Raw genomic sequence first — 15,670 nt, 5'->3', positions numbered from 1 at the left:
AAGAAAATCTGGAACACATGCGATATATCAGAATTAACCAAAATCAAAATGTAACCAAAATCAAAAATAACAGCTGTATTAAGACTATATTATTAGAATCTTGGAGACAGGAAGAAACAACTACCAAAAAACTACAAATCTTTATAAATAAATCATTGAGAAAAATTCCAAAAATATATATGATCTGATAAAATAACAAAGTATTATGGAAAAGAACAAAACAAGACAAAATATCAGTCAAGATTAAAAAAGGAAATGGATTGGACCTACACTAAGGAAAGACCAAAATAATGCAACCAGACCGGTACTCGAATACCAAACAGAAAGAAAAAGAAAAGGAAGACCGGATAACAGCTGGAGAAGAACTGTAACAAAAAATCATGAAATAATTGGCCTGAGATGGAGATAGGTCAAACAGAGATCGAGAAATAGAGAGGAATGGAAAAGACTTGTAGAGGAAATTTCGAATGAATAAAATAAGAGGATACGCTGATTCCAGACAATTAGCCATCTTTTACTTTTGGTTTTTTAGGCAGGAGAGAGAGAGAACATATTTTATGTGTCCATGTGTAGGATTTTTGAATCATTCTCTTCAGGGCCACACATGGTGTATTTAAAATTGACGGTTTGTGGTACTGGAAGGGAGGTAGTCGACAAGTGACAGATATCTATATCGTTAAAAGACGTAGCCATCGTTCACTTTTGGTTAAGAAACGTAAGAGCGCCCAATACTCCATAAGGAGGAAAAATAGTAGAGAGAGAGAGAGAGAGGGAGAGCATGTTCTATGTGCCCCTGTTTAGGATTTTGAATCATTCTCTTTAGGCCACAAATGGTATATTTGCTATTTAAAATTGAAGGTTTGTGGTACTGGAAGAGAGGAAGTCAACAAATGACAGATATCTATAACGTTAAAAGATATCCCGTTTGGAATAAAAATCATTTCACTCATTTACCATTTTTGCAATAGTGTCAATTGATATTCAATTTAATTAGAAATATGCAAATTGTGATACAAATTAATCACAAAAACTTATTTCAAGTCAACATGTATAAAATTAACATTAACCCTTAAACGTCCAACAATATGTAGGTTCCATGTATGTGGGTAAAAAATGTCCACCTCGAAAATTGCTAATATATTTATCGAGAGTTGTTACAAATGTTAGAAATGGATTAAACTTAAGAATCTTATGCTTAGTAAACACAGCATATTTTGAAATATTATTATAAAAGATGTATAAACCTTACCAAACTAACGAACTATTAAAAAAAGTCTGAAATAAGAAGGCCAATCTAATTAGATTCATCGTCAGATTTAGCTTCATTTACGCTTTTAAGTTTTTGCTCCAAGATACCCTCTATTGCAACTACAATGTGAAGATTTTCAGCCATTCGTTAGACAAGAGCCTTTATTAGTTTCTATGCCTAGCTAATGGAGGAAAAGAACCCTCCTTTTACGTTTTTTTTTATATTCCATTGTGGAAGGTTAAGTGTAAATAAGGAAAATGCGTTCAAAGAAGCAATGTCTAATAATGTAAAGAATGTTTACAATAGCCACCTTCGTGTAGATCTCTTGGAACTGTAGTTCCTCGCCATTTGGTCTATTGTGTTGACTCCACCCTTGGTCGCATTATAGAACAGATTTATATCAGACTTATTATTGGCATCGTTGCTCACCACGTCACCATGTTGTGTAGATAAGAAAATTAGCATTTTTGTGGGATTTATCCTAGGGACATAGGAGAGAATGGTGGAGTTTCGAACTGGGAATTCGTAAAAGCGAATATAAATGAATATAGTTTACTATCTTGAGTTCTTTTCGTAACGCCAGGTATATGTTTGATAACGTCAGGTATATGTTTGCGGTTTTGTTGCATTTTACCAACCATAGTGAGTCCGAAATCTTCATATAGTTCTTCTGCTAACTCTATGGAAGTGTTATACCGATCTGAAGTAAAGTTGCGACCTTTATTCTTTATTGGTTCAACTAGACGCTTCATAATACCTTTTGGTCCTCTAGACTCTGATGTCGTGCTTTCACCTTTCCAGAATAAACCTCCATTTTCAGAACGTAACGAGATTTACAATCTGCTAACATCCGAATAAGAATCCCATACATTCCTGGTTTATCTTTTATGTAAACTTTAAAAGGACACCTTCCTCTAAACAGGGACAGCTTCTCATCAATAACGCCATTCACTCCTGAAGTAAAGTATCTTAGGAATCTATTTTTTTCGTAGGAATGTGTCGTTCAATAATTTAGGAATGTGTCGTTCAATAATGTAAAGAAATTTTCTTTGGGTAAATTTATCTTGCTTTTGCCGCTCTTCTCTTGTCTCTATATCATCAAATCGCAAAAGTTTTAACAAATCTACTTCTGCTCATGGTACCAACGTAGATAGCCCTGATAAATGCTTTTCACCGCAAATTATGACAGTTCTGCTTAGTATCCGCATTTACACCATCAAAATTAAAAAGCCAGTAATTCAGATTTGTCGATTTTCTCCACATTCTTCTTTTCAGCCTCCTCATTAGTGTGGCTGATAGTTACTTCGATTATATAATCATGGAGAAATTTTAAAAGTGACTATAATAGACGTAACGATACCTTCGTTACGAAGACCTTCTCGTTCTTGGAAGACGATCTGCTTCGATCGTCTTCTAATTCTTGGAGGGTGAGCTAAGTATGCTCAACCTGTTTTACTCACATACTGATGCACATGAGTTACACCCGAGTTGTCATTCTGAGAATCATAAATTTCAAAATCTTCGTTGTAGTAAAATACAATCTTCTGTTTCGCTTAAATCGGAATAATTATCGTCACACTCGATGTTTGAGCCACGAGCACAATTCTGTATCTTCTCTATTTCTAATTCCAACTCGCGTTCTAACAAATACTTGCTCATTTTGAATCAATTGCGTTCACTACTTTCTAGCACAACAAACATATAAACAAGCACTAACCGCTCCTACGCATTCCTACAAAAACTAAGAAGCGAACGGAGACGAGTCCAATTCCTTTGGATTCTAAACATTTCGAAAGGGGAGGCAACTCTAAACAAATTCCTGCCAACGAGAAATTATATAGAAACCTTTAGTAACAAGTTTTACCAAGAGTGGACATTTTGTGCTCACCCACATTTAACTCAAGATAATACTTTTATTTCCAAAAATATCGGTAGAACCAAATTAACGTTCTATAAAGGCCCGTCTTTCTAACAATAAATAATTTTTGAAAAATTTTGAAACACGTAGTAAATATGTTACAAGGAAATACGCATTAATTGGCCATTTTTTACCCACCCTTGGGCGTTTAAGGGTTAATACTTTATAATTGTGTATAAACCAAACTTTATAATGGTAGAGTACATACTTAAGATTGTACATTTCAAAAATTTACAACTGTAACTATACTGTCTGTCTGACACCAATGTCTGTCGGTACATAATCCACATTTTCAGTTAAAATAAAAAACCACTTAAACTTTTGCTTCGTTCTTTTTCAATTTCTTCTTTAGTTTTTATGATTTTGTCAGCTGAAAATCACTTGTTCAAATAGTTTTTTCTTAGTTAACTTATTCCATAGTCAAGTTCTTTAATTAACTGCTAACTGCATACTTAAATAATTACAATAACTACTTAACAGGATCGCCATGTTGTAATAATTCCGGATAAAAATGAATTGCTCTACCTTAGAGCAGCTGCCGGTTCTTTTCAATATTAATTAGTTAAGAGAGAATAAGGATGTGTCTTTATTCTCTCTTTCTCTCTATAAAAAACACGTACAGTGTTTTTTGGCACTCCTAGAGCCAGCAACCAGATCGAAGTATTCTGCTGCTAATCGTCTTCTGGCTAATCGTTAGCTCTTTCATTGCCTCTTAAGGGTATTAGAAAGAACTCTATATGAAATGAATTTTCGGTATGTATAGAAAAATCAGAAAAGTTTGTTGATCGAGAAATACGAAATATATTGATTAACGAAATATATAGACGTAATACAGAATATGCCTTTAGCTTTCCCTACCTGTTACAATATTAACTATGTCGCGGAGGAAGAAGCTAGACTGCCTCAATATTCACGTGACTATAAACGTCATTGTTCATGACTTTCTGTCACCTTCTGCTTTCACCTATTATAAAAAACGCTTAAACAGGTAAATTTATTTTTCCAACTTCCCACATTCTGATAAAGCCCATCTTGTTATTTGTTTTGTGATCTTACTTTCTTGCAATTACTATTTTTCTTAGGAATAAGCCACACTTCGGAAATCAAAACGTCATAAATAAACTTATCTTAAACTTAAATTGTGGATTATTCCCAAGAAAAATAGTAATTGCATTAAGATGCCATAAGAAAATAGCTTCAGAACAGTACTTTTTATTGAAAATTTACCACAATTTATACATTTACACAAATACATTTATTTTGACCTTTCAAAATTATATTAAAATAGCTTCAAAAAATATTGTGATCTTATTGTGAACATATGACTTCATCGACATTTTACTCAATATTTCTAAACTTTGTTATACTCAGTTTTAATCTGATTTTTCTTATACTATCCAGATGTCAATATTTAAACAAGATAACAAGTGCCGATACCGTTTTGTAATGTGACATTATTGTTCAATAGGTAATAAAAATGGACCAAAATGTTTCCTTATCAGGTGTTAATTACCCATAAAAGAATTTATTACTTGTTTAGATCATTACTTTGATTTATTGTTTTCAAACAAGATTGTTATAATAGCTCTAATGATTTGCACTACTTTTAATGTACCTAGCAATGTTAAAAGGGTAAAAAGAAGGTATACTAAAATATAATATAATAAAATATAAAGAAGCTGAAAGTTCTAATTTTAATTTATGAGCTGATGATAGTACGATATACCCCCTTCAGTTTTTAAGGGGGTATATCGTACCTACTTTAGTTAATTTATTCCCAAGTAGAATTAATTCTGGAGGTTTTGATGAAAGTTTATGGTTTCAACATGATGGTTCGCCTCCGCATTATGCTGTAGATGTTCGAAGGTACCTAAACAAAATTTTTCCCGAACAAGTGGATAGGAAGACGTAGACGTATTGAATGGCCATCGAGGTCGCCAGACCTCAATCCTTTGGATTATTTTATGTAGGGTCATTGAAAGAATTTTGTTTATAAAATAAAACATGCAAATATTGAAGACTTCATAAAAAAATAAACAATATTTCCCAAGAAACCATAAACAAAGTTCTACAAGAATTTGTACAAAGTTTGGGTTGCTGTCAAAGACAACAAGGGCTACAATTCGAACATTTAAGAGAAAGTCATGTATTAATTACTGGATTCCTTTCAAGTAATTTATTATAATTTATTATTAGAAATTAATAAAAATTAATTTTCTAAGCGCATATCTTTCAAATGATATTCGTTAGACCCCGAGTATTATACTTTTTTGAAATCAGGTCATTTTTATCGATCTAAAAATGTCCTAAAATACAGGGTGTTACATTTAAAAAAAGAGCCGATGACGTCATCACCTTAATGTGTATCACCTTGTATAATGAAATTTTATTGTAAAATGTAGAACATCGGCGTGATTTCGATTTTTTTTAAAAAGGCTTTTCATTTAGGAAATATCGAATTTATTCCATACTTTACGGACACACTGTATACAGTGTATCCAATTAAGTCTTCATCATATGGGAAACTTTTTTATTATTGATTTTATGAAAAAAAAAAGTTGTTTGAAATTAAAAACTATGTTTTAATATACAATTACGTCCTTCTAGTTACAACAACCTTAGCCAAGTATTATCTGGAAAATAGCCATTCTTTTGATTTTGAAAATGTACAGATTTTGGAAAAAGAACAAAACTCCAACAAAAGATGCATATTGGAGATGATTAGCATAAAAAAGATCTATTCCATCAATAATGACTGACATCAAAGATTTTTCAAATTTTGCAAATTTAGCAAAAATTTGAATTTTTTTTTCAATTACAAGGATGTAATTGCATATTATATCATAGTTTTAATTTCTTCGCTATTTTTCCCACTCATTTTTGTTTTTCGACTTTTTCTCTGTACAAATTCGAATGTAATTATAAGTTTAAATTGTTTCTAAATTCCCTTTGTCCGTTTCTTCTCGATCGACGATGATAAAATAAAATGTTGAAGTCGTGGAGTATTGACAGCTATTGAATTATTACAATATAATTGTTGTTGAGGTAAAAATTTATAATAGACTGCGTCCCATGCGAGTCTGGAACTATATTTATAATCTCACTAAAATGATACGATTCATCAATTATGTGTATTGCCCATAGAACAAAAACCTTGTGACTTTTGAAAGCTAGCAAATATAATTTAAACCGAGGAAATTATTGCAGGCTCAATAATATTAGGCAATGGTTTGCAGGAAGTTGAACAAACTGTAATTAGGCTACTAATTGATATGTTTCACAGTTATACACGGTGAAACTATACAAATTCAGGAAACTAAGATTAATGTGAGATCACAAATTAATGGACTAATTTGTGATTGAACACCTCCCAGTTGGGTATTCTTAGTTTTTTTACATCGGTTTTCTCTTCTTCTAACCATTTCTTTTTTAGTCTTCCTCTTCTGCACTTTCCAACCTTTCCTCCTGTTAATAATTTTTTGGCATTTGTGTTATCCTATTAACATGTCCCATCCAACGTACTCTTTCCTACACAGTCATTGTTATTTGCTCCTCCATATATCTTGCGTAATATATTTTTTCCCTTCGTTACAATTCCTGTGAATTTTCTGACTTAACACCTAAGTCTTGCTGCCATACATAACCGAAGGTTGCGCAATCGTTTTGTAAATCCTGATTTATTTTCGTATTCCTGGATATTAACTTAGATTTGATCATTTTGTTTAGTGACAACTTTACTTCCTTTAGTAATTCTTTTTTCTATTTCAGCATCTTCCGGCTCTATTTGTATGGCGGTATAGATATATTGAAAATATATAAAGTCGATGATAATATTCCCTTATATAATGGCGGATGAAGACTAAAATTCACCTTCAAATACCAGGTGAAAACAACCTGGTTGAAACTGAAGATATCCCAATTTACCGGGGTCTTTTCCAGGGGAACTCGTTGAGTCCCCTTTGGTTCTATCTAGCGATGAACCCACTATCTCAACTACTGAACTCCAGCGACTCAGGTTTTAGCATCAAAATAACAATACTGTTGTGGCGAAGCTGGTACATCTTGTACATATGAATGATTTGAAATTAATGGCTTTCACTCGAAATCGCCTTGATCAGATGCTTAAAACTGTGGAAACATTCTCAAATGATATCAGTATGCACTTTGGACTAGACTAGTACCGTGTTTTAAATATAACCAGAGAAAATTTTCAGCCCGGAGGATTCGACATGCAAGATGGCCAAAACATTGAGGCAATGGGTGAAAATTATATATACAAATATCTCGGAGTAAAGCAAGCGCGGAAAATTGACCATAAACAAATGAAAACCGAACTAACTTTTTGTGCGAAGAGTAAGACAGCTAAATTGGTCATATATGTTAATGGTAAAAATCTGTTCAAGGCATTAAATACGCCTGTTCCGTGCTTAGTTACTCATTTTGTATTCTAAAGTGGTCAAAATGAATATAGAAAGTCTTCAGCGGAAAGTAAGAACACTTCTCACAAAGGCGCAAAAACACCATCTCCGCAGTGCAGTAGAGAGAACAAAATTACCGCGGTATCAAGGGGGAAGAGGACTTAGGAACATAGGTGAGCAACTGGATAAACAGGTTGCTAATTTAAGAACCTATTTTCAGGCGCAGGCTGAGACATCTACTTTACATCGAGCAATTTGCGTAGTAAATGACACAACGCCTCTTAAACTGAGAGAACAAGAAATGCGCACAAACCAATTGAATAAGCCAAAAAATGCGCACCTCAATAAGTAAACCTCTGCATGGGCGAGGTGATCTCAATGAGATCAGCCAAAAATATGTCTACAATACAGTGTCGAACTATTGGTTGACATCAGGAAAGATGTTTCCCGAGACATAGGGTTTCCTACTTGCCATTCAGGATCAGGTTATTCCAACTAAACATTACCTGAAATATATTGTCAAAGGCCCTCAGGTCCAAAACGACAAATGCCAATATGGATGTCAAGCTCAAGAAACCATCCAATATTTTACGGGGGCTACCAGGCGTTCCTGACGAAATGCTTGAAAACGACAACTATAAACTTAACTGAGACCGCACTGAGCTCACTGAGCTCAAGTACAGAGGTCTGCAAATACTAATAAGGAGACAATGGAGAATTGAAAGTATCCAGACGATACCTATTATTCTCTCTACTACCGGAGTTATTCCGAAGAACCTCGTAGAGAACATAAAACAGCTGGGTCTTAATGAACATCTCTATAAGACCATGCAGAAAGCACAACTGCTCCAACATCTAGATGCGTAAGAAAAGTTTTGGAAGATACTTCGACGTTACCAAGTTACCTAGAGCTCGATAACACGGAAAGAGTCCCACCAGAGCTCAATCCTTTTGATACCGTAGGTATCTGGGATGAGTGAATTTTCCCTTTAGAGGGAGTGGGAGCCATATGGCTAAATCTGGAAAGTATTGATAACTTTTTGTAAACAGTACTTAACTTTCTATTCTACACAATTAAGAAAGTGAATGCTTCAAATTGTATTTAAATGTAATTGTTGGAAGATCCAATATAAAATTAAAACATGACTTACAGATTAATGAAGTCCACAATTTCACTGTTTTTTGGTATTAAACACTACCATTAATAATTAATAAAAACTACTCAAATTTGATGCTATTTGGAAGCAAATAAAAATGTTTGGTTTGCCCATGAATATCGAATAGAGATTTGTAGTCACAAGAATTAAACTGTCAAGGTCATGTAAAAGAATATCGGATACTCGAACTGTAAAAGAAATCCAGAGATGGAAGCTCCAAGCAAAAAACGAGAAGAAGGCTCCGTAAAAGATGGATGTACGATTTAGAGGAGAACCTTAAAACTAAGAACATCATGCAGTGCAGAATGAAAGTAGCCAACAAGGCAGAGTGGAAAATATTGTTGAGCAGGTCAACACTCATAAAGGATTGTGGAGTTAAGAGAAGAAGAACAAATTGATTATCATTTTATATGTGAAACACTGTATTTTTGTAATGTGACTTATTTTGAATATTTCTGACTATGATAAAGTTACTATAGTAAAATTCATTAACCGATGCAGGGAGATGTAAACATTACCACGTGTAGGCCTGCAACAGGGCCGCATTTGGGATTATCTTTTTGTTTAGTCAGAATATATATTATCTTATAAAATACGAAATTTATATTTTAATTTTGCAAAAGTGCTCGACAAAGAACCTGATTGTTTTAGTTGGTATCCGATAATAGGAACCATTTATACAAGGTGAAAAACCCAGGAATTTATTTTTTTGCCAACAATTTTATGTAGGTACAGTGCCTGCAAAAGATATAAGTTTTATTTTTAATTTTTACTATACTTAGTTGTTTGTACAATTCTAAAAAGTTTCATAATAATAATAACAAAAAAAATACTCATTACTCAATAATGTTGAAATAATATATATATATATATATATATATATATATATATATATATATATATATATATATATATATTATATAAATTTATAAAAAATTATAAGCAAAAATGTATGGTAAACTTTATGAGCACTGAATAATGTAATAAATTACCTGAAGGATTTTTTTAATCCCGTTGTTAATCCATCCAAAAAAGCTTGTCTTGATGTTTTTACTGTAGTGTCTACCCATATTTTAGACTTTGTATGGCCAGCGTTCAACCATGTCTCATCCAGATAATATATTTTCCGTTTCTACTCTCTATAAGCTCTTATCTTTTGAAGATATTCTCTTCGCCACATCACAATGTCGTCTCTATCTAGTAAAAGAGTGTTTCTTCCCTTACGTTTATATTAAAAATTAAGTTTTTTCAATATTCGGTAAAATGTGGTTTTCGAAAAATTTTGGAAATCAGGGTCATCGTTCACTTTATTTAAAACCTTCTCAACGGTGGGTATTTCGTTGCTCATAAAAAAATTATGAAACAGTCTTCTAATGGCGCCTTTGTCAAAATCATCAATTTTGTCAAACTTCTTTTTCCGGGTCAGACATACTTTTGGTCCAGCGAGTTGATGATTCGTTTTGTATTCCTTTATCACCGTAAACACACTTCTATCACAAACTCCAACTTTATTAGCCACTTTTTTCACAATATCTTCAACCACTAACCCGAGATTTTCTTGTCTTTCACATTTAAAAACATTTAAAATGATTTCTTTAACTTCAACGCTAAGAGGGTTTCTTTTACTTCATTTTCGAGGAGGACTCCATGTATTTTCAACCAATTCATCAGCAGAATCAGTGGAGAACATTTTTGTTTTCAATATCAGTTATTGAAATCCGTGGTTATTGTTACAGTAATCACAATCACGTATAGATAGGGTCGTTATACAAATAAAAATATATACTTAAATAGTGCACAACAAATAATTGCTAATTCAACATTAACAGCATAAATATAATTTATTGTCCTTTAACAGTCAAGATGACTAAAAATATACTCACAAATCGATTCAAATTACAAAATTTCAATACCGAAATATAATACCGAAATTAAATCGTGTCCGAACCTGTATGAGTTCCGCCGACGTCGGCAGTAACGAAATAAAGATGGACATTTCGGTTAGTTTTTAAATATTCTTGAAGAACTGTTACTTGCATGTATGCATAAAATATTCATTAATTTTATAAATCGGATTATTTTTTTACTTACTATGTATTCAGCGATAAAAATAATTTATATACTATGCAATAAACACTAATAGTTAAGAAAATAAAAAAATTAATAAAGTGTCATAATTATACTGTTACTTATCGGAACGAGTAAACTCATTTGGAACATCTTTAACAATCATCTGTTAAATTTATCTTTGTTTATACGCCCTGCATCGCTTAATGAAAGTAGGTATAGCATAGAAATGCACTCGTATTTCGTCGCAAACCCCTCCGCAGACTATGCCTTTGAAAAGATAACCTGACAATTCTATTGAACTTTGAGTTTGGAATAACATCTGCAATTTTTTATTAACTGTAACATTTGTTAAATTTGGTTGTCTGTTCGATGACTTTGATACCTTTCTATTTTTGATCTTCGTTAATATAGAGGAATAAGTCTCGTTTCACAAATGTTAATTTTTTCAATGAAAATGAGTTCTGGTGTCACCATATGCATATCTCGTTCAATCCGAAAGAATGGTGCCATTGGCACCATACTTTCAGATTAAGGTGCATATGGTGATGACCGGTAATGATGCTGTTTCTATTTTTCACGACTCCTGTGACATTCACGAGCGCCTGTCGTCTGTGGAATTATAAGACTGGCTGTACACGTCTGTATTGCAGTTTTGATCAATATGTTACTGTAGGTTACAGCTACTATGATGGGAATTTTTAAGATATAAACAATTATTCTGTGTATAAATACTTCTTTATTTGACATACAAACATGGACCAATTTTTTTCAGAAAACAGAACATTTTCTAATACTCCACGATACATCTATTTACGATTATGACTTTCTTATTTTAATATATATTAGTTGTAACCACTAGCTTCTTCTTGATTTTGACTTCGAGCTCTCTGTATCCTAAAAATACAGAATAATCAAGTTTATTAGGCAGTATGGAAACATTTCAGAATGAAGGAGGTCAACAAACCTCAAATATTATGATTTTTTTTATATCTTATTTCTTTATATTCTATCTTTATTATACTTACACTAGAAGCAGTTATATGACCATTGCTTCCATTTCTTACCAAAGGTCTTTGGGTTGAGCTCGTTTCATGTTTCCTCTCAATGCCTCGTTCAACGCTGTAAAAAATATATCTTTGATGTTCTATACCTATTCAATATGGAGATTGCAAATTTTATGTTTGCAATGTTGCTAGATTTACTATTTTTCTGATATCATTAGTCATTTTGGTTTTTTTAAACACAATACTCTGTATATTGCATTATTTTGGGATCCTCACTTCAATACGAGTTCAACCATATGTAACACTTGGTATTTTATCTAGTCACGAAGGTCGTAACTTAAAAAAACATCTCAGTGTCAAATAGTTTTAAAGTAATTCAGTAAATATAGAATACTGTGATTTTGACATTAATTCATAAAACTAACAATAGCTTGACGTTTATTAATAAGTTTTGTAAAATAAATTGTATTAATAACTAAACCTGACAGTTGTTTTATGTGTTTTTAACAGCTCTTTTATAAAGATGATTTAAAAAAAAGAGCGAATTATTGTTTTAATGATGAGAGGCTACGACGATAAAAAAAGATCTTCTAGTGAAGTAGCCAACTTGTTTAACGATACTTTCCTAAACCATTCTCCTATAATAAAGCACTAAAACTTTGGATTTAATTCAGTTTCGTTGAAAATCCACAAAAATCCTCATGCAGAACCGCTAAAATATAGATGTAAGTCATTGTTCAGCCTTGCATGTACCTATTACATAAGAATTCATTTAAACCCTACAAAATCCAGTTGTTGCAAGAATTAAATGAAGATGATTACGACCGTAAATTAGATACAGTTTAGTGAGGTAATGATGAATAAAATTGTAACTGACGAGAACTTCGTTAACAAGATATGTTTTTCCGACGAAGCAATATTTACACTGTGTGGGAATGTAAATAGTCAAAATTTAAGCCTTTATAGTTAAGTAAATCCACACTGGATACGTGAAAACCATACTCAAACATCACAAAAACTAAATGTATGGTCGGGTATAGTGGATACTCAGTTAATTGAGCCGTTTTTTATAGAAGATAATTTAAAAAGTTATATATATATATATATATATATATATATATATATATATATATATATATATATATATATATATATATGAAATGATAGTTAGAAATGAACTTGTACCTGGCCTGTAAAACAAGTTTGGAGCCAATTTTAATGAGATATGGTTTTAGCAAGACGGAACTCCAGCTCATTTTGGTGTAAATGTTCGGCGTTATTTAGATCAGACATTTCTTAAAAGATGCATTGGTAGATGGGGTAGTATAGAATGGCCTCCTCGTTCACTTTATTTGAATCCTAAAGATTATTTTTATTGAGGATACTTGAAAAGTAAAATTTATAAAACTAAACCAGCAAGTGTTGCAGAGCTAAGGCAAAGAATTATCGATGAACCCATATTAATTTCTAGAGAAACTTAGACGCAATGGACGCAATCTACCATCGTTTAGGATACTGTCAAATTAACAACGGAGGACATTTTGAACACTTGATTAGGTAGGAATTAATTTAGCAATGTAGTAAACTTTTAATTATTATCTTAAAATTTAGTTGTACATAGTTTGAATATTTATTGAGACGATTAGGCGTCTCTAGGCTTTTGTTTTATCTTTATAAGATGTTCCGACTACATAAAATCGAAATTATTGTATATGGTTGAACTGGTATTGAAGTGGATATTTCAATACCATTTTCAAGGTACAATATACAGGGTGTTGTAGTATATTCTAATGTAAAAGGGGTAATGGCTCGCAAAAAGAATGAGAAAAGCTATAAAAGATGAAAGATACGTGGATGCGTATGCTCTGATATCTCAGGCTCAGATTCTTTTTCAATTGTACATATTTTAACTTAACTCCACCGTGCTGATAAAGACAATAAGCCAGATACGTATTTACGTTTGTTTTCCATCTTTCATACCCATTTTTCGCGTATTACATATATCTAATGATCAACATTCTAAGTAGGTCAATGATAATTCTCAAACATTATATCACACAAGAATAAAAATGTAACTTAATATCTTACGGAGAGATGGTTTAACTACTTTCAAGAATGGATTTATTAAGTATAATTTTGTATTAAATTGAAATTGATTTAGTTTGTATCGATTCAACTTCATCTTGATGTTGCTCATGTATATTACTTGTATGTACCTTATGGCAATAAAGAATATTATTATTACTGTTATTTGTATTACCTGTTGCTCCTTGATGTGGAACCAGCCTTTTTAAAGATACCAGTAATTCTTTCTTTTAAGTCTTTCTTGCTTCCTTTGGGATCTTCAACGCTCTCCCCAGAATTTGTCTAAAAACAATTGCTTATAAATTTCTATTCCGGGTGGATACACACAAATTATTTGCAATTGCAAAAAAAAAAGATACCCAATACACATGATGAAAACAAACATTCGCTAGAACAAGTGTTACACAATTTTTAAAAAGGCATTGATCACAAAATTGATGGATTTCAGTAGTTATAATGCGTAACAAAGGAACAAACTGTAAAAACTCTTACTAAAAACTTACATAATGCCCAATAACTGAATAAAAGTAGCTATAACATTGATCAGAAATGGGAGAATACGAAACAAGCAATAAAATAGCAAATGAAAACTTAAAACCAAAGAAAAAAACATAAAGACTGGATGACTGCGGAGATACTACTATAATGAATAAAAGAAAATCATTCAAAACAAAAAATCCAGTTATATATAATGAAACCGATCGATTAATTTAAAAGAAAATGGGAGAAGCTAAAGAGAGAATGTGACATGAGCAGTGCCAAGAACTGGAAGAAAATGAGAAAAATATGAGTTTTCAACATGCATAAAAGAATTAGAGAACTAACAGTAAAGAGAAAAACAGTTCAAACTAGGAAACTAAAAGATGAAAGTGGTGTACTTATAACAGACATAAACCAGAAAATGCAGAGATGACACAATATAGCACATCTTTTTGAAGACAAAGAGAGAACAGAAGCATCAAAACAATTTAAAGATGATAGTGGGTCTGACATTATACGAAATGAAATCGAATATACAATGAAACAAGCTAAAAGTGGTAAATCTCCCGGGCTTGATGAAGTTCCAATCGAATTACTCAAAATTGTAGATATTGTATTGACCTTTTTTGGATCTATTCAATACCTTATATAGAACACGTATAATACGTATAATAGAATCCATCTAAAGATAGTCTAACATTGGACACTAGAAAAATAAGGAAATATGGAAGAAAAAGTAAAAAGCAAAATTCGCGTACCAAGGAATACAGGTATCAAAGGTAATGAAATAGCGGACCAACTGGTCAACAGAGCAAGAGAAAACAAACAAATATATAACATATATTTAAACTAGAGCACACAACACAAACATCACAAGTTAAACGATCCTTTTGGGAGGATGTGGAAATATAGGAAAGATCTCTCCATAATACTTAGACAGTATATAACAACTATCTGCATAATGAAAGTCGGTACTGAATTACTCTGAAGTACTTTGAATAAAAAAAAACCCAATGTGTGGCTTTGTAGAAATTGGTGATGTAAATCATATCTTCCTTGAGATATGATTTAGATCATAGAGACATAACTCTGTCTGTGCTGCTGTTAGGTACAAATGATATTACAGATAAATGCCTACACTACAAATACTCCGTCACTGTTACTCACACAATGCTGGAGTGTAATAGATGAACAGTTTGGAGAAACATAATGCATAGAGAGATAGGTATGAACCCTGTGACTGTGAGAGAGATGATCGCGAAGATGACTGGAAGTAACAAGGGATGAAA

General features: G+C 32.3%; 1 protein-coding gene across 4 annotated transcripts in view; it reads right to left on the bottom strand.

The window, feature by feature from the left end:
* Nucleotides 1-512: 512 nt before the first annotated feature.
* LOC140452409 (uncharacterized) overlaps nucleotides 513-15,670 on the bottom strand; it is a 98,206-nt gene continuing 83,048 nt past the window's right edge. For all 4 annotated transcript variants that reach the window (XM_072546645.1, XM_072546643.1, XM_072546646.1 and 1 more), the window contains exons 22-24: nucleotides 14,077-14,183; nucleotides 11,838-11,931; nucleotides 513-11,706 (exon numbers count right to left, since the gene is read on the bottom strand). In XM_072546645.1, the coding sequence (XP_072402746.1) occupies nucleotides 11,668-11,706; nucleotides 11,838-11,931; nucleotides 14,077-14,183 (240 nt within the window). In that variant the 3' untranslated portion in view covers nucleotides 513-11,667. The remainder of the gene's footprint in view (nucleotides 11,707-11,837; nucleotides 11,932-14,076; nucleotides 14,184-15,670) is intronic.

This window comes from Diabrotica undecimpunctata, chromosome 10 (genome assembly GCF_040954645.1).
Source record: "Diabrotica undecimpunctata isolate CICGRU chromosome 10, icDiaUnde3, whole genome shotgun sequence".
Taxonomy (NCBI): Eukaryota; Metazoa; Arthropoda; class Insecta; order Coleoptera; family Chrysomelidae; genus Diabrotica; species Diabrotica undecimpunctata.
Note: the sequence above shows the minus strand (reverse complement) of the source record. Positions and strands in the feature narration are given on the sequence as shown.